The sequence below is a fragment of the Prionailurus viverrinus genome, chromosome A1 (genome assembly GCF_022837055.1).
Source record: "Prionailurus viverrinus isolate Anna chromosome A1, UM_Priviv_1.0, whole genome shotgun sequence".
Taxonomy (NCBI): Eukaryota; Metazoa; Chordata; class Mammalia; order Carnivora; family Felidae; genus Prionailurus; species Prionailurus viverrinus.
Genome location: NC_062561.1, coordinates 109424264 through 109444084, shown reverse-complemented (window position 1 = coordinate 109444084; position 19821 = coordinate 109424264). Strand labels below are relative to the sequence as shown.

Sequence of the window (19821 nt, the reverse complement as noted above, 5' to 3'; positions counted from 1 at the left end):
CCTCTGGTAGCCATCCTGTTTTCGAGCACATCAGCCCTGCCTGTCCTCAGCATCACAAACCCCGGATATAGCTTCTCTTCTGAACTGTGTTCCCAGCTTCATCGGGGGCCCACACTCTTCTTTCAGTGGGGAAAGATGGAACGTATGATCTAAACCTGACATTTGGTTCATGATTCTGGTGGAATCATTCTGGGAAGATTTTCTTCTTGCTATATGATGGAAACATCTGTGGAGATCCCCAGAATAAGCCAGTGCTATGGAACCCCTAGTCAGGCTGTGACAGTCCTGCAGGAGGTGAGAGGATGGGGTTTGTCTACACTCAGGGATGGCTACTGGGTGGGTATATAGTTCGTTGTTCATTTCAAAATGACTATTAGCTGGACTGGAATCTGATAGCCCCTACCCCCCACAAAGAGAATTTGTGGGTATAATATAGCCTTGTTTGGGAAATTGGGTGCCATGAGTGATAGTTAAGATGTATACTATGAGTTCATGTACCCTCTCTTCCCAGAGAAGAAAATACAGCGATCTTTTTAAATATATCCTTCCCAAGCTCTATGCTTTTAGCATTCTTTTTCTAACTTATATCGATTCACTCATTCAGCTCATTTATGGAGCATCCAGTATGCATCAGACCTAGTGCTAGGGGCTGAGGTCACGGGGATGGATAAGACAGACCCCTGTCTTCATGAGCTCACAGCTTATGTTACCGGGCAGTTCAGTACAATGTGGTCACTGCCTCAAGAGTCCACATCCCAGAGTGCATGGAGCACTATGCCACCAAGAGGTCAGAAGAGCAGGACAGAAAGGATTCCCAGCGGAGTCCACTGGAGCAGAGTCCTGAAAGATTGGTAGCTGGAGGAGAATAGGAGGAAGGGCATTCTCAGCATGGGGAACAGCATGTGCAAAGGATTGGCTGCAAGAAAGAAAATATTGCTTCAAAGGAGAGTTGAGTGAGGAAATAGCTGTCTGGGAACATGGCCTGGGAGCACTGGCAGGAGAGGAATGATGAGGGCAAGAGTTTCAAGTGGAGGCTGAGCTAGAGGTGAATAGAATCTGTCAGTGTTGTCTGGTGGCTGAACTATACCCAGAGGATGCCACCACAGAAATGCCTGCTGGTGCTCTTGGCAAAGGCTAATCATGGAGCGGAGGCTGGAAGCAGAAGCTGATTGCAGTGGAATGAGGAGTGAATGGGAGGTGAGGATGTCACATCAGCACATGTGGACAATTTCTTCAAGAAGCATGGCCATGTCACCAAAAGGCATGCTCCATAATGTTGATAAACATCGCTGTTTGAATAGTCAAAATCTGGAAACAACTCCAGTGCCCATCAGCGATAGAATGGTGTACCTCAATAGAATCCTCTCCCTTACTGTACATTGAGTGAAAGAAACCAGACACAAAAGATTGCATGATTTCTTTGGTATAAAATTACAAGAACAATAAACTAGTCTATGGTTTTATAAGTCAGGATAATGGTTGCCGTCCAGGATAACGCTGCCCTGGAATGCTGATGATGTTCTAGTTCTTTAAAAAAAGAAATTGTTTTTAATATTTATTTATTTTTGAGAGAGAGAGAGACAGATAGAGTGCAAGCAGGGGAGGGGCATAGAGAGGGGGAGACACAGAATCCAAAGCAGACTCCAGGCTCTGAGCTGTCAGCACAGAGCCCAACGCAGGGCTTGAACCCACAGTTCGTGAGATCATGACTTGAGCTGAAGTTGGACGCTTAACTGACTGAGCCACCCAGATGCCCCATGATGTTCTATTTCTTGATCTGGTGCTGGTTGCCCAGGTAAGTTCGCTTTGGGAACAAAAAAATCTATTGGATCTGTACACTTATTTGGGCAATTTACCACATATGTATGTTATGCTGTAAGGGAGAATCTATGTGAAAAATAGATTAGCTTTGAAGGAATGACAGACCAAGAGTGGAGCTGGCAGAGGCTATGGAGTGGGGGGGGGGGGGGGGGGCTCTTGTTATGGAAACACCTGAAAGTGTTTTTTGTCATCGAAAAAGAGCCACTAGAGACAGAGGAAAGGGAGGTGCTGCTCAGTGGAGCAGAGCCCTTAAAACTCTGGTGTGGATTGAGGGAGAGAAGAGGCTTCTGGATACAGCAGGAACGAGATGTACCCTGCCTGGAGAAGAAGGGAGGAAGAGTGGGTAGAGGCCCCTGGAATTGGAGCATCTCTTCTGTTCTAATTGAGGGCACCCAGGAAAGCTCAGTCATCTGTAGTCATTTAGCCGAGCATGTAATGCCCATCGGCCTTACCTCTGTGGCTGCTCAAAAGTGGGATCTTGGGAAAATACTCTCTTTGACCTATTTGTTTTGTGCCATTCAGTTCAAGACTTATGTGACCATATGCATAAAACTACATCTGGGTATTCCTGCTGTGCAGCTTTAGGAGAATTTCTTAACCTCTCTTAAGCCTCAACTTGCTTGAATATTAAATGAAGCCATCTGATATCTGTAATATAGGCTGTTTTAAGAAATAACTGAATTACCATGTATGTATGTATGAGATGCCTAGCACAGTGCCCACAGTCATGGATTTCAGTACCTGGCTGCTATTATAGTTATTATTTGTGTTTCTACCAGCTCTCAAGTCTGATTGTTCAAAAAATTGGTGGATATGGGGTTGATGAAAGTAGGACTCAATCCTGAAGAAGAGTTGGGAGCCTCTAGCAGGGAGATGAACACTCTATTCTCATTATAAAACTTCCAGAGCATTTCTGTCACCGGTGTCTTTTGTAACCCACCTTTGTGTGAAAGTGGAAGCCAGCAGCCAGAGGAACCTCCAGCCAGAGGGCCCGTCACTGCTCCCAGCCCCACTCCCATCCCACCCCTGCAGGAGAGACCTCGAGCTCAGCTTCACCCCATAACTGCTCTCACTTGGAGCCAACATCCATCTGGGGCAGACCTTCAGCTAGTGAAATGCCTTTCTGCAGATCAGCCATGGATGGCCAGCCCAGGAATACTGGTTAAAGCCAAAGTGACATCCGCGGAATCTGAAACTAAGAGGTTTTTTTTCCTTCAGCAGCTGGAGAGAAAATAAATGAAGGGATGGCCAGCCTATGAGTAGAAGGTGGGGAATGGACAGTAGATCTCATGTTGATAAGATGGTGCCATTTATGTTGCTCCAGATAGTAAGAGAAACAGAGCAAACAGTGGTTCTGTCACTTTGCCATGGGTCTAGCTAGGAATGCTCACCAGTTCCTCCATGGGAGCAACTTGAAAAATTTTCCATATCACATTTTTAAAAACTGCTGTCAGATGCATGCACTTGTCCTGAATCAGAGAAGCAAACAGAGCTTTCCAAAGAGTGACCTCCGGCCTCCTAACTCTGACCTTGCATCTTCTCCCAGGATTTGCTGTCAACACGTACTTCTCCTTCGTCCCTTGGGACCACGTCAAGGGATGACTTGAAATCATTTGAACCTTTTCTGGGAATATTTAAAAATCCTTTAGCTCATTAGAAGTTTATGAAACTTCACTTATACCTACAAGAAATCGTTTGTTTCTAAAAGGTCTAAACCTCTCTCATCATGTTGGAGAGGAAAAAGATTTGCCTAAGCAGACTTGGGTAACTACTACCCTTGTATGTGTTGCGAACTGAACTGAATGGAGGTTTCAGAAAATTTTCATTAATGAAGACAACTTTCTTTTGAAATTCTCGGTCGCCCACCCTGAGGTTACATTAGGCATGAGCAAGGCAGCCACCCTCACAGATCTGAAGTTCTATAGTAGTGGACCCTATTTTGTGGGAGTTCTGATTTCACATCTAGTATTTTGGTGTTATTCTTTAGAAACATGTAGAACTTGGGAATCCACAGGTGAAAATTCCCAGGTGATACTCTCAGAATTGTTTGTGGGCCCAGAGACTGTAGAATTTGTATGTAGGAGGCAATTCAGGGACATTTCTTTTTTTTTTTTTTTTAATGTTTATTTGAAAGAGAGAGAGAGAGAGAGAGAGAGAGAGCACATGAGAAGGGGAGGGGCAGAGAGAGAGAGAGAGAGAGACCCAGAATCTGAAGCAGGCTCCAGGCTCTGAGCTATCAGCACAGAGACCAATTTGGGGCTCAGACTCATGGACTGTGGGATCATGACCTGAGCCAAAGTCGAAGTTGGACGCTTAACCAATTGAGCCAACCAGACGCCTCCAGGGACGCTTCTTAATATGGGGTTGGGTTTGAGAAAAGATGCTGGGTTAAGAGAAGGACCAGCAGAGGTGAAACAGATCCCATGCATCTTCTTCATTTAAAAAAAAAAAAGATGTTTTAATAGTTACCTATTAAAACCCTGTAACCTTCTGTGTCCCCAGAATCATCTCTGTGATTTGTCAGTATGGGGGTGTGTCCCAGAGCATTTGACACAACCTCACCCATCACACATCTTGGTCAGACCGAGATGGAGCCATTACTGATGCTCCTGTTTCTGGCAGATGGAGCCCCAGTAAGTTGAGCAAACAGGCCTAATGGGAGATAATTATGTGAGCAACTTTACCTTTGTCTCCATCTGTTCCTTTAAAGTTGTTCAGTGGGAGTGAAAACATACGCACCTCATGCCTTTTATGGTCATTCTCAGGTCAGTTTCATGGGGGTGGTAAGTCACAGACAGTCTTAATTCACAACTACAAGTGTCAGTCCAAAGTGTGAATCGGTCCACTTTCCTGTGACTTCTTCCCTCCGCACCTTGGGCTGGCTGTGGGCTTGGTGGTCTGCTCTCCTCTCTTTCTCTGGTGTCTCTCCTCCTCCTCCCACTTGCTAATGAAGCTTTTAGCCCTCTCCCACCAGGTGGAAGTGGGAAGGGAGAATAAGGAAGTGGGAAAGGGAAGTTCTCTGATGGTTTGGGGCAACACTTAAAACCTGCTCTTTGTGTCACGGACACTTTCAGGAGTTCTCGTTTTGTTTTGTTTTGTTTTGTTTTGTTTTGTTTTGTTTTGTTGTTGAGAGAGAGAGAGTGAGCGAGAGTGAGAGATAGAGTGTGAGTGCACATGCAGGCAGGGGAGGGGGCAGGGAGAGAGGGAATGAGAATCTCAAGTGAGCTCCCTGCTGGGTGTGAAGCTAGATCTCAAGACCATGAGATCATGACCTGAGCTGAAATCAAGAGTTGGATGCTCAACTGACTGAGCCACTCAGGTGGTGCCACTTAGGAGTTCTCTTTGCACTCCCTCCTCTACATTTTGTGCCTGTGGACAAGATTCCTTTTTAACCCACAGTTCTTGCCATCACCCTCTCAGACTAATGTTCCTTCTGCCCACTCCATATGCAGTCCCTGGGATTTATTATTTTTTTGCAGCCACGGTCTTCTTCACATTTCTCACCAGGATCCCCAGCTGCAGGGAACATGATTGAGCTCTGAGTTAGCTGGGGTTTCAAGTTGGGAGAGAGGATGGGCTAAAAAACTCTGCGTAGCTCTCTCTGAAGAAATTCTTTTCACACATCCATTCCTCTCCCTCTTCCCCTTCCTCCTCCTCCTCTTCCTCCTCTTCCTTCTTCTTTTCTCTTCCTCTCTGAGGTAAAATTCACATAGCTTAATTAAACATTATTAAATATTTTAAAGTGAACAATTTTATGGCATATACTACAATACTCTCTTAATCTCTAGTCACTTTGTCCTTTTATTACCTCTTTCTGGGTGACGGTTGCAAAGTTAAACATATTGGTTTATTTAATATTTCCTGGTTAAGTTTGCACATGGTCTGCCCTCTCACTTTTGGAGTTTCACAGTGGTTGTATCTGCTGCCTCAGTGGAAACTTCTAATAACATCTTTTGCACATGGATTATATTCTTAGACCTTATGAAAGCCCTATGAGGTGGGCATTGTCCCTATTTTACAGGTAAGCAAACAGAGAGGAGAAATGGCTTCCCCATGTTATGCTGGCACTGACGGGAAAGGCCGGGAGTTGAGACCAGTCAGATGTGTCCAGACGCGGCCTGTGTTGTGTCCACCCTGATGTGAAATGGTGACCACTCTGGCCTCCTTCCCCAGCCTCCTGCGCCCTGGGTCCCTCACCTAGAGAATGACTCTTCTGAGTCATTCTAACAAACCTGGGCTTCACTACAAGGAGTAGTGAGAAGTCTTATCAAGATAAAGCAAGAATATCCATGTCCCATCTTTGACAATGAGCAAGCAGGGGGTCTACCCCAGCACTCTGCACCTCTAGCCTAGCCTTAACCCCAGGGGCCTTTCCTGGTGCTGGATGCAGTGAGGAAGTCCTCTGCTAGCACAGTTGGCTGTTGGATTCTGGAGATTAGACCTGTTTAGCCCAGAGACCAGTTCCACATACTGGGTGAAGAGGCAGGGGGCTGAGAACCTGTGCTCCCTTAGGGAGCACAGGCCACAAGTAACCAGCCTGTCAGGCTTTGAGTCACCCTGCCTGTGTGGCTGTGTCACCTGCCTTCTGGTTTAAGCTGCTGGGAGTCTCAAGGTGGGCTTTGAGTGTCTACAGGATGAAAGTCTCTGATATGGCATTCATCTGCCTAGGACTCTGAAGTGGCTGCCAACGAAGGCCAGAGGCTTGGGTCTGGGTCTGGGTCCAACAGTCTGGGGCTGTCAACTTGGGCACTGTTCTCAAGGAGTGGCCCTTGAGCTTCCAACTAATTTGCCTTTTGTGCTTTCTCTTTACAGGGAACCCAAAAGGTGCGATGCTCACCCATGGGAACGTGGTGGCTGATTTCTCAGGCTTTCTGAAAGTGACAGAGGTGAATAAAGTAGACTCGCTAAAGCAGGTGTCTCTTGAGGACACCCTCAAGCCTCAGAGGTTTTTTTGTTTGCTTTGTTTTTTCTGCCCTGATGTAATCTGAGCTGCCTTTCACAGGCAGGTGTTTCTGTTGTCATTAGTACAATCTGACCTTTATAGATATTTTAACCTCAAACCCTGAAGTGATCCATACCTGAAAAATAGCCAATTTGATTTCTAAAAGTGCTAAGATCCCAGAAAGACCTGTAAAACTCTTTTTCATTTTTAACTGCAAAAAGTGAGATATCTGTGGTTTTTATGTGTACCTATATTTAGAAAGTAATCCTTAATTACTTGTTTTTCAAATAGGTCAGGGTTTAATTCAGTCATTTCGTGTTTAAGGACTACTAGAGTCTGGGAAACAATGGCGACTGCTAATGTGTAAGACTGTACTTAAAAAGGTAAATCTAAAATCCAAAAAAAAAAAAAAAAAAGCTTGATATCTTGGCCTGACAAAAGCATGTTAGCATTTTATAACCGGCTAAGAAAGAAGGACATTTTTCCACAAGTGGTGAGTATCCATGTCTCCTGCAGCTTCCTTAAGGAGAAAGGAATGTTCCTTTTCACTTAAGTTAGGCTTTTTCTCCACAGTGGAGAAAAATCACTGTCTGCATTCCTGCCAGATGGCATTACGGAGCATATGCCCCAAACACTGATAGATTTTGGTAGAAGACTGTAAGAGACTGTTGGTGGCTGAACCCAAGACAGGAGCTGTTTGCCCAGTTCCCAGGGCTTGTCCAGACTCATTCAAAAGCCAGCCTTGGAAGAATAAAGGCCCCTGTGAAAGGGTGGGGGACAGGGAAGTCCAGCAAAGGAGAGCACCCAAGGGTATGTCCTGCTCCTGGGCACAGGCCTTGTGCAGGCACCCCTGGCTGGAGCAGCCCCTGTCCCTGAGATCAGTCCCATCTGTGAGATGTGGGCCAGGGAGGAGGGGTGCAGCAGGGCTCCCTCTTGGCCTCCCCTACAGGCCCTGTCCCCAGACCTTGGCTCGTGAGGCCTGGTTTAGCCATCTGTTTGTCCTGGGCTCATACCCCAGCCACAGCTGGTATAGACCCAGGGCTCCCTGGGTCCCTTTTCTGGAAGAAGGACTAGAAAGTGCTGATAAGCCAAGCCCCTTGGACTCCTGGCTCAGGTGGCCCAGGGAGATGGCGAAGTGGGGTCTGGCCCCAGAGGAGACTTCCCTGCGGAGCTCAGCTCTGCTGGTTTATGTGTGCTTCACTGAGCTTTTTGCTTCTGCAGATAACCTAGACCCACTGGCTGCGCCCTAACACTCCGCCTCCTACGCTGCCCTGTCTCCCTCTCCCTCTCTTCTTCTGCGCCTTTCATCTTCCTCTTTCTCTCACACATTTTTTTCTCTCTCTCATCTTGCCTTTCTCTCTCTCTCTCTCTGTCTCCTCCCCACCCACCTCCCCATTTCCCTTCCCTTCTTCCTGTTTGCCCCTCCAGGACCATTTTTCTCTGTATTGTTTTATGACTCTCTTGTCGTCTTCCTGTCAGTGTTTTCTTTCCTTTCTGTCTCCCATGCCCGTCACCTGCAGAAAGTGATCTTTCCGAGACAGGACGATGTGCTCATCTCCTTCCTGCCTTTGGCTCACATGTTTGAGAGAGTAATCCAGGTAAGACGCCCACCTGACTGACCGGGCCTTGCCTGGGCTCCTTCTGTTTTCTTACAGAGTCAGTGGGCTCCCACATGTGCGGATGTGCACATTTCCTATTTGCCTTTAGCACACATGTTTGAGAGAATGGTTCAGGTAAGGCCCTGGCTCCAGGGAGGCACATTCTGTGCCCAGAACCCAGAACCCTACCAGAGTGCCACTTGTCACTGGTGCCATGAAATAGAACTAAACTGCCCTGTCCTCAGACAGGTACCACAGGGGTCCTGGGAGGACTTCGGGGAAGACCCCAGGTCTGCCTTGTCTTCCCTGCAGGTGTAACATCTCTGACAGAGGCCCCAGGTGATGGCCTGTGCTCAGAGAGAACTGTAGCTTTGCAGAAGTATTTTTACCATTCACACTCTGTGCCATATGGCTCCACTTATGGCCAAGACATTTCCATACCATAACTTCCAAAACTCGCCAACTCCTGGAAAAGAAAACAAGACAGTAAAGTTGGGGAATCAAACTGTCATGATCCCTTGCTCTGGAGATGGGACTGGCATTATGATTGGCCCTGAGATAGGCTTTACAGGAGCGTAGAGGGAGTGGGGGGAGTCCCCATGAGGTAGTGGGAACAAATAATTTTCCACACATGGGTCACTCAGGGGGCCAGCTTATGAATGAGCTATGTCTTCTAAAGCCTCTCCCATCTATCTTGGGGGAGGGCTGGTATATTAGGGCAATGCTTTCCAGCTTTTTAGACATAGATTAGAATGCCATAGTTCATTACTATGAACTAGTTTTGCGACTCTGGGCAAGTCCCTTTACCTCTCTGAGTTTTGCATTCCTCATCTGCAAAATGGAGATATAAATGCTGCCTCACTTATAGGGGTGCTGTGAACATTAAAGAAAGGCACATGCATTAGGCCCCTGGAATATTCCTAACCCCATCAAGAACCATCCAGGACACCCCCCCTTTTGGCCCCCCTCCACCAAACAATACCCAGAGCCAGCGTTAGCATTGTCCCACGGTACTCACAGGCACTGCACACCCTTCCAGAGTTGCTGAGGTGTCCCTGGGGCAGATCCACAGATCTGGATCAGATCTACTGATAGGATGCAGTATAGCTCAGAGACCTGAGACCCCAGGGAGGTCCTTGCCCAGGGCTTGGGAGTTGAGCATGAGGGAGCAGGAACCAGTGAAGTTGGCTTCTCTGGCATCTCCCAAAGACCCAGGATTCCTCCCTGTCTCCTGCTGCTTCACCCCGTGTCTGAGTGGGACTTAGTGGGAAACGGGGGGCACCCCAGACAGCATTCTTAAGTGTCTCATGGCAGAAGCTGGTGCTGGGATAGGGGGTTACGGGCGCCCTCCATGTAGGGCAGAGCTTTGGACTGCAGCCAGGAGTGATCACCCTGAGGGACTCCTCCCTTCCTGTCCTCTCCCTTCAGTCTGTCGTCTACTGCCATGGAGGGCGTGTAGGCTTCTTCCAGGGAGATATCCGTCTCCTCTCAGATGACATGAAGGCTCTGTGCCCCACCATCTTCCCTGTGGTCCCTCGATTACTGAACCGGATGTATGACAAGGTAAGCCCCAGAGGGGGTCTCTAGCCAGGCTGATGTGCTGTGTGTCTGCTTGACTGTACAGGGTCTGAAGCCCCAGGCAGGCTTTCCATGCCTCCTCCCCCAGGTCCTGGAAGTTAACCTCCTTTCTTGTATTCCTTCACTGTCCTCTTCCTTATCCTGTTTTCTTCCCATTCTCCAAAACCCTGTTTGGACAGATTTTTCTTCAGGAATTTCCATCCCTACAATGTGGCCAGACATTGGTAATGTTCACTTTAGCTGGGTGTCACATCCACTGATGTCCTGCAGGGGCAAAATGGAGCTTCTCTTTTGGTTAGTCTGGGCCTTCTTTCTGGGGGGATCTGTCTAGAGGTAGTACACGGGGCCAACAGCTTCTTCCAACTTCTGTTCCTCAGATCTTTAGCCAAGCAGACACACCATTAAAGCGCTGGCTCCTGGAGTTTGCAGCAAAGCGTAAACAGGCTGAGGTCCGAAAGGGAATCATCAGGAATGATAGCATCTGGGACGAACTCTTCTTTAATAAGATTCAGGTAAGAAAACAAACAGTGTTATTATGGAGTGACACCAAAGTGGCCTTATAGAAAAATTGGAGAAACCCATTCCAGTGGGCTTATAAAATGATAATTCATTTGCTCATGAAGTCAAAGCTTAAACTACCATTGAAATATTAAAGGACTCATTTTTGTTATTTGGATGTGTGTGATATTTGCCAAAAGGCAACCAGCAAGAAGGACTCCTGGAAAATAGATCTGTTGGTCTTCCCAGGCATTGGGGCAACTTTGCCCTTTTATGGTCAGGTCCATCAGGAGCTTCTGTGGCCTGAAGTTTCTCTTGCCTTTCCCAGTAGCCTTGGCCATGCTGGCTTCCCAGCAACACTAGGTTCTAGCAAGGTGACCAAGAATCTTCCTTTCCCTTCCTGTTAGCTACATCTTCAACCCCTACCAGTGCAGACTGATCATGAATTACTCACTTCTGTATCCTCATTTAAGTTGTCAAGCTCTGCATTACCCAAAGAATCTATAGCTAATTCATAGCATTACTCGTTTTTTCTTACTACCTTATTTTTAGCTCTAAGAAAATTAATATTTAAACTCTCTTGGCTCAACTTACAGAAACAATTCTTTGTCCTCTGCAGTGCATAGTCAATAGAGCAGAAAACAGTATTGATTTATAAATGAAAAAAGGCTATGCCATTAAGATGGAAGTGGGAAGAAATTGTTCTAAGTAATTGTTTTGGCTGCTGGCAGATGATGGGAGAATGAGAGGAAAGCTGTTCATTTCAAGGAAGGGAGAACCAAAATTACAGAACACTGCCCAGAAGAGTGGCACTTACCTCCAAAGGCGAAGAGAAGTTGGCCATTTCGTGGGTCGAGTTGCAAAGCTGATTGGGTTGATTAATTTGTAAGGAGAAGGGACTGAATCTTCAGCTCACATGTTATAAAGCCTCAGGCCTTCTCTTTTAAACCTGACCTAGGGTCAGGTCGGATCCAACTGTTGAATGTTGACCTTGAAAGAGGCCCAGATGGGTTAGATGCCACCTTCAGCAGCCCAGACTGGCAGGTTCTTTTCTCTTCCCACAGGCTAATCTTGGCGGGTGTGTGCGGATGATTGTTACTGGAGCAGCCCCGGCTTCACCAGCAGTCCTGGGATTCCTCCGGGCAGCTCTGGGATGCCAGGTATTGCCTTTATGTGACTTTCCCTAGGGGCAATGGGATGTGTGTTAAGGCAGAGCAGGGAGCCCACTACACCCTCTACTGTATAGAGGAAGATCCTGGGGGCAAAATTTTAGTGGGACAAAAGCTCCCTCCTCTGAGGGTGAAAAAAGGCTCAGTGAAAGCCAGGATGATCTTGTGATATCCTGCAAAGTCCAGTTGTATCTACTCTAGGAAAAGGGGTCAGATAAAATACATGTGGATCATCATTGTGCTGGAGAACCCATACCACACCTGCAATAGCATCTCTGAGTTCTCCATCCTGCAAAATATCTCCCAACCCAGAAAAAGAGCACTAGAGAGGGGGATCAAAGTTCACTGATGTTTTTTTATTTGATTCAGTAGGTTTTGTCATCTCTAAAATATTCATTTTTTCATTTATCTGTTCAACTAATATTTTCTTAAAGTTTATTTTGAGAGATTGAGAGAGCATGTGTGCGTGCGCATGCTCTGGAGGGGAATATCTAACAGAGTTCAAGTAAAACTTACAGTAGGTTTTAAAATATTTGTCTTTGGGGTGCATAGGTGGCTCAGTCAGTTAAGTGTCCAGCTCTTGATTTCAGCTCAGGTCATGATCTCTTACTGGTTGATGAGTTTGAGACCCACATCTGGCTCTGCACTGACAGTGTGGAGCCTGCTTGGGATTCTCTCTCCCCTCCTTGCTCTGCCCCTCCCCTCCTCACTTTGTATCTCTCTCTCTGTCTTCTTCCAGACATATGCTGACAACTGAATTATGTTACACATAAAATAGAAAATAATAAACCCACGGGCTCCTGGGTGGCTCAGTCGGTTAAGTGTCTGACTTCAGCTCAGGTCATGGTCTCATGGTTGTGGGTTCAAGCCCTGCATCAGGCTGTGCACTGATGGTGCAGAGCCTGCTTGGGATTCTCTCTCTCTTTTCCTCTCTCTGCCCCTCCCTTGCTGGTGCTCTCTGTCTCTCTCAAAATAACTAAATGAACTTAAAAAAAATTGCCTTTAATACATATCATCCAAATGAAAAATAGAGTCAGTAGTTGAAAATAGGTCAGAAATCTTTAACCCAAACCACATAACCTTATCTACTAAGTGTCTGTGGTACAAATCACCCTTCTTCCAAACCAAGTGGTCACACCTGTTGTTTGTGTTCCGTTTCACCTGGAGAAACCTACCTCCAAAGCACCTCCCTCCCTCTGTCACCAGCATGGAGCAGCTAGATGCTCAGTGGGAAGTTAGCTGGCTGAAAAGGGAAGGCCATCAGCTGTAGGAGCATGTATACTTACAGTGTGGTTTTGTTTTCCATTTGAAGGTTTATGAAGGCTATGGCCAAACTGAGTGCACGGCTGGATGTACCTTCACCACGCCTGGGGACTGGACCTCAGGTAGGATGGCCTGTAGGTATGGGAGGGACTCATGGGGCACTGCTGAGTTAAAAACAGCAAGATCTCAAAAAGTGACAGAAAAAGAAGAAACAAACTGATGGTGATTATGTTTGGGTTGTGGCATTATGGATGTCGTTCTTTTTGTAACATGTTTTAGTATTCTCCAAGTATGTTTTGTATTTTCCTATTTCTTTTATAGAGAACTAGAAGTCATTTTAAAAAAGTAGTACATGACAGAATACAGTTCCAGGTAGAAAAATGCTTTCAATATCAGTCAGTATCAGTATATTGGATTTTGCAGGTTCTAAATACCACACAGCCTTGGTTGTGGTTGTTTTATAACAATTTTTTAATGTTTATTTATTATTTTTGAGAGCAAGAGAGACAGAGTGTGAGCAGGGGAGGGGCTGAGAGTGAGGGGGGGGGGAGAGAGAGAGAGTGTGAGAGAGAGAGAGAATCTGAAACAGGCTCCAGGCTCTGAGCTGTCAGCACAGAGCCTGACGTGGGGCTCATACTCACAGACTACGAAATCATTACCTGAGCTAAAGTTGGATGCTTAACCAACTGAGCCACCCAGGTGCCCCTGGTTGTGGTTGTTTTAGAATGAAGTAAGTAGGCTATGAATTGGATATTATTTATGAAAGAAAGGCAAGTTCATAGTGAATAGAGCACTATTTCTTTTTTTTTTAATGCTTATTTTACTTTTGAGAGAGAGAGAGAAAGAGACAGAGACAGAGTGTGAGCGGGTAAGGGGCAGAGAGAGGGAGACACAGAATCTAAAGCAGGCTGCAGGCTCTGAGCTGTCAGCACAGAGCCAAAAGTGAGGCTCAAACTCATGAACTATGAGATCATGACCTGAGCTGAAGTTGGATGCTTTACCTACTGAGCCATCCAGGTGCCCCAAGAGCACTATTTCTTAAAGGGCCATTTCTGAGGCTCTTTGGGAACTGGGGTGTCCTATGATGTTAATGTCTGGAAGAAAACAGCAACTTCAGGAAGGAGCAGCCCCTTTCCACGCCCTCATTCTGAAGAGATTCACTTTTCAAGGCAAGGAGGAAGCAGTAGGTAGCCCATGTATTGCCCATCACCAAATTTAAACCAAACACTGGAAGAATCTGAAAAGCACGGAACAAAAGAATCCTTGAGGATACCAACTTTCTCTGGGAGCCTGGAGCCACTCTTCATCCTTAAGTTTGCCCAACTACAAACCAGAAAACTTAGGGTGATGCACATGGAAAAGAAATATGCACAGTAATGTAATGCTATTTTCAGAACACCTTGAGGCAGTCAGCAGAAACATGATAGGTGGATTCCAAATTGAAATCATATCTGGCCACATCATGGACAGAAGCATTTTTGTCCACGTTTTATCTCTTCACACTCTAGTTGAATAAAGCCTGTCTTATGTATAAATTCTTTGATCTCTCTATTGCTGGAAAGTTTACTGTAAGTACTGTTTTCTGAGATCCTGGAACAGTAGCTCTTTTCTTATTGTTGCCATCATATTTCCTGATCACTCACACATCCCCTTCTTTCTGAACACTCTCTTCCCTCTTAATGTCATCTTATACATTTTCCTATGTAAGATTTTTGAGGTTTTTGCCTTTTTAAATCATATTTACTGCAAAAAGTTGCAAAGCTATTGAGTATGAGAGGATAGATATCTTTGCACAGTATTGTAAAAGTTGGCAGCCTGTCATTTAAAAGAGAAACCAGAGTGTCAGCCTCATTTTTCATCTACGTGGCTCACTTTTCTTTCAGGACCTTGGCCAGCACCTGCTTAAAAATCCTCTACCTTGCCAGTGACTTGTGTTAACAACCACAGTTACTAGAAAATGACTTAGATGTAATTTTGTGGTTAGAGTATATATGACCAACAACATTTGAAGTCATATCTTTCAGGGATGAGTTACCTCATCCTTGTCTCCCGTTCCTTTGTTACTCAAAGTTTTATGTGTGGACCAGAAGGATCAGTATCGCCTTGGTGTCATAAGGGACATAGATACTTAGGCCTCATCAGAGTCTGTATTTTAACAAGATTTCTAGATGATTACTATGCACATTAATCAATAGTCTGGTGACTGGAGGAAAAGTGATGATGACTATATATTATCCGAAAACCAAGGGTCTCACAATGGGAAAAAATGTTGAATATGGGCACTGTTGTAAAAGGTCCTGATAGTGTGGTTGGTGTGGGTATGAACCCCCTACAGACCCTATTCAGGTTGGTGCTGGGCCAGGTGTGCCTGTCTAGCTTTTTAAGACTCAGATGTAAAACAGACCTAACAGAGATTGGCCTGTCCTTTCTCCAGACCTTTTTTTTTTTTTTTTTTTTTTTTTAATCATCAGTGCTTGCCTGTGACAAATGCTCATCTAAAGGTATATTGCTTTTCTGGATTGTGTGGGTGGCTCAGTCGGTTAAGCATCCAACTTCAGCTCAGGTCATGATCTCGCAATTCACGAGTTGGAGCCCCACGTCAGGCTCTGTACTGATAGCTCGGAGCCTGGAGCCTGCTTCGGATTCTGTGTTTCCCTCTATCTCTCTGCCCCTCCCCCACTTGTAGTCTGTGTCCCCCTCTCTCTCTTAAAAATAAATAAAACATGTAAAATTAAATAAATAAAGATATATTGCTTTCCTTCCATAATTCCCCACTTTGACACTGGAGGGGTTCTACATGGCATGGAGCATCTTCAGTGCTGAAATGGATCTGAACACTGACAAATGCCATATTGCTTTGGTGTTGTAGGGCATGTAGGGGCACCTCTGCCCTGCAATCATATCAAGCTCGTCGATGTCGAGGAACTGAACTATTGGACCTACAAAGGAGAGGGAGAGGTAAACTTAGGAATTTAGCTGTGCATGTCTGTGGATGCCACATAGAGTGAGTGAAAGGGAATTATTTTTCTTTCACCTTACATGTAAAGTCACTTTAAATTACTGATTTATTTGACTCTGTTTAATTCAGCATTTCCTCTCCTATTTATGAAGCAACCAACCCCCAAGGTTGGGACTGGGCTGGTCTAAATCAAGACTTGAAATTCCCAAACTTTTTTTTTTTAATTCATTTTTTTTTTCCTAACTGACTTGGCCTGTTACTATGTTTCTGTCCCAGCAGAAACAGTACCACTTGAAGCTAGGCCAGAAGGGGTAGGTAGTGCTGGCCTGTCCTTGTTTACCGTATGGGTGTAGATGAGAAAGCTGACTGCCTAGTCATGAAGAAGAGGGCTCAAGCATGTCTGGGGAATTAGCCAGTCATCAATACCTGAGGAGACCCCATCCAGTGTCACAAAGCAGCATATGCTAAAGGGAGGGAGGGAAGGAGGCCTGGGATGGCCAGGACAGGGAGAAGAGATGGCAAGGACAGAAGATGGTGTTTAAGAGAAGCAGGAGACAGGTGACAATCTGCTGGTAGCTGCTACTGTCCTCTCTCTCGGCCACTGCATTTTCCGCAGTGCATTTCCTGAGGAATAGGATACCTTATTCTATGTGTGTCTCACACCAGCCTCCCTTCAGGACCCCTCATGCTGTGGGCTGACAGAAACCTGGTGTTTGTCCCCACAGATATGTGTGAGAGGACCAAATGTGTTCAAAGGTTACTTGAAAGATCCAGACAGGACAAAAGAGGCCCTGGACAGTGACGGCTGGCTTCATACTGGGGACATTGGGAAATGGCTGCCGGTGCGTATGTTTGCAACCATGGCTCCTCATAGATGCTGGTGGTGCAAGGGTGTGTAATATGGTTCACTTCGGAGGCAAAAGTCTTCTCCTTACCTGCCCTGACAATTAGCCATTCAGGAACTGAATTAGCCATTCGAGGATTGGGAGGTTCTTCCTTACCTTGCCCCCAAAAGTTTTCTTGTCCATCCTCCTGATAAAGGGGATAGAGATCTTTATGGGAGGGTAGAGCTGGAGTTTAAGATCCACTCCCTACCTTATCTCTTTCTCTGATACAGATCAGACAGTGCTGTGGAATCCAGTGGGTGGAGTGCAAGACACAGGGAGTTCATAGTCCTGGGAGGTCTGAGAAAGGCAGGGCCCAGGAGCCCACAGATGCTGGCCCCTAGCCAAGAGGTTGCACCGAGCAGTAAGAAAAGCTTGGAACTGGGTGGGAGGGTATCTGAGTTCCTTTGGCTCCGTCAGCAGTTGCTCTGAGGCCTTTTCCCGAAGTCTCATCCCTCTCTGGGGCCACAGACTTTTTTGTGGAGTAAAAGAGTAAGGCTACATGACATTCTTTGGCTGTGACGCAGCCAGACCCAGTTGTTGGGCCTCATTCTGGCATTTGTAAAGTGGGGACAATGACACTGCTTACCTCTACGGTTGTTGTGAGGAACAAATGAGTTACACCTGCAGAGCAGTTAATACAATGCCTGGTGCATGGGACATATTTAGATAAAAACTGTGACCAGGAAAAGGCTCTGTCACTGGAACCAAGAGCCTCTCCCCTGATGCAGCCCACCCCACAAATATCCCCTGTGTCTTTGGGAAGTTGCTAAGGTTTAGGGTGGCCATTCAGAAATGAGTTTGTTGGGCACATGAATGATGCTGAGCCCTGCAGTGGTCCTCTGGGCTGGTGAGCCGATTTGTCCCTGCTTGAATTGAGAAACCCTCATTCCTGTAGCAGACATGGAAGTGTACCGTATATGTACCCTGGGCCAGGGACTCTGCTCAGAGGAAAGATGCATTTTTAGACAGTTCACAGGCCAATATGATGGGCATAAGCTGAGGGCCATGTTCACCTGGGGAGAGGCAGAGGAGGACAAGCACCTGCTGGAGTCTTCGGATGTGAGTCATGTTCTGAGGAGAGAGGAGAGAGTGAGGGCGGTCAGAGCAGAAGTAAGAGCGCATGCTGAGTAGAGAGACACTGGAGGTGTGAGGTAGGTGATTCTAACTGAGGCCTCCCCAGGTGTGGAGGAGGGGGCCCAGAGAGGCAGCAGGGTCCTGCAGGCCGGCTAAGGGGGGATTGTCCCATCAGCTCAGGAAGCTTGGGCTCAGGGCCCCTCTCTTACAAAGGTAACTTCCAAGCCTCTGCCCTTCGTTTCATCTTATTTTTCTGAAAGAAGGAGGACCCTCAAGTATGGAAACTGCTTGAAGCTCCACAGAACCTTGGATCTGCTCCTGACTCCCTATAATTTGGATGCAACCACCCACCTTGCAGGGTGTTATAAGAAGCAAGTAAACTAATTCATGTGGAGACCTAGTGTTGTGATTCCACTAAGAGCCTAAGACAGCAGGCAGGCGGTCTGGAGGAGTCCATTTTTTAAAAATTATTATTGTTTTGAAATAGTATTAGATTAAAGAAAAGAGATAAACTTATGATGCAGAAAGACTTAATTCAGATCCTGGTTTCCCTACTTTCAAGCTGTGTGACTTTGGAGGAATTAACTAACCTCTCTCATCCTCACTTTCATCATCTGTAAAATGGAGGTGATGACAACCAGCTGAGGGGATGCCAGGAGGGCCAAAGAAACCAGTATAGGGAGAGTGCCTAAGGTCCAGCCTGGGTTTTGAACGACACAGAATCGGTTGGCTTTTTCTTTTCTGGAGAGATTGCTCTGCTTTGGCTAATCAAACAGATAGAGGGGAGGGACAGAGTGTATGCAGAAGCCCGGCCAGGAAGTGGTTTTGATGGGAGAAGGAGGGGGTGTGAGAGGGATTTATGATTGAAGACAATGAGCCTGACTGTTAGAAGTCCCAGGAGAGGCAAATAGCAAGGCCATCTCCCAAGTTTGGGGCATGGGGGCTGGGACAGGCATGAGGAAGACAGAGATGGGCTTCCTTAGTGGCCTGTTTGTAACGTGCAGGGCAAACGGTCTGGTTTCTGAAGCATTCTGAGTGTTAGGTTCTGGGCCTGCAATTCAGTGAAGAAGTTTGGCTGGATGGTTAGGCAGAAGTGAGAATGGCCAATGAATGAAGAAATAAATGGCGGTTATTTCAAGTAACATTGTCAGTGGAGGTAAGGAGGGTTGAGCCAAGGAAAGAGACCCACCTCTTCACCTGAGAAACTCAAAGAGGTTGAATAGAGTCAGTGAGGTGGGGGGAAGAGGGGTTCTAGAAGCCAGGGCCACAAGCACTCACTGACCAAGGGGTGGCCTGCCTGCTGCAGAGGCCCTGGAATGGTGAGGACTCCTGATGCATCTTGTCTGTCAGGTAGGAGCCTCTACCAGGCTGTGCTGTATGCTGGGCAAGGGAGAGGCCACTCTTTGGGAGTAGAAGCAGTAACTGGGCAGAGAAGCCTAGGCTTTGTTTGAAGGAGTGAATTTGAAGATGGTGGTGAGAAAAGGGACAGTTGGAGCAAGGGCCTGGGTGAGAGAGGAGCCAGGATACAGGTAGATGGGCCTCCTGAGGACGGGGACACCTGTTGTTGGGCATGAGGGTGGCAGGCATGGGAACAGAGAGTTGGGGGAGGGAGGTAAGTGCTGAGGGTGGGCACTCAGGGTCCAGCAGATCTTGAAAAGCATCAACCTGTGGTGCAGGGTAGCCCTCTCCAGCCACACAGGGGACATGTAAGAGCAGAGACCTCAGATGAAGGAGCAGATCCAGGTGGGGTTTGCAGGGTGGGGTAGGACAGGGGTGAGGGGCTATGGCACCATTGAGTCAGGGGTTTAGGCTCAAGAATGCTATCTTTTCACGAAGCTGTTTGTCCAACTCCACAGGCAGGAACTCTTAAAATTATTGATCGGAAAAAGCACATATTTAAACTTGCTCAGGGCGAATATATTGCACCCGAGAAGATTGAGAACATCTACATACGGAGTGAGCCTGTGGCACAAATCTTTGTTCACGGGAACAGCTTAAAGGTGAGTCTCCTGTGCTTCAGCCCTTCCGTGTG

At 46.6% G+C, this 19821-nt stretch overlaps 1 protein-coding gene across 6 annotated transcripts in view; it reads left to right on the top strand.

The window, feature by feature from the left end:
• Positions 1–19821, top strand: part of ACSL6 (acyl-CoA synthetase long chain family member 6) — a 60972-nt gene that overhangs the window by 26966 nt on the left and 14185 nt on the right. For 4 of the 6 annotated variants that reach the window (XM_047878855.1, XM_047878878.1, XM_047878898.1 and 1 more), the window contains 9 exons: positions 6634–6707; positions 8284–8361; positions 9790–9924; positions 10317–10451; positions 11502–11597; positions 12919–12991; positions 15739–15827; positions 16554–16670; positions 19646–19789. In XM_047878855.1, coding sequence (XP_047734811.1) covers positions 6634–6707; positions 8284–8361; positions 9790–9924; positions 10317–10451; positions 11502–11597; positions 12919–12991; positions 15739–15827; positions 16554–16670; positions 19646–19789 — 941 coding nt within the window. Of the gene's footprint in view, positions 1–6633; positions 6708–8283; positions 8362–8418; positions 8497–9789; positions 9925–10316; positions 10452–11501; positions 11598–12918; positions 12992–15738; positions 15828–16553; positions 16671–19645; positions 19790–19821 lie in introns of all 6 variants that reach the window. The other 2 variants (XM_047878864.1, XM_047878870.1) reach the window with 2 other exon arrangements.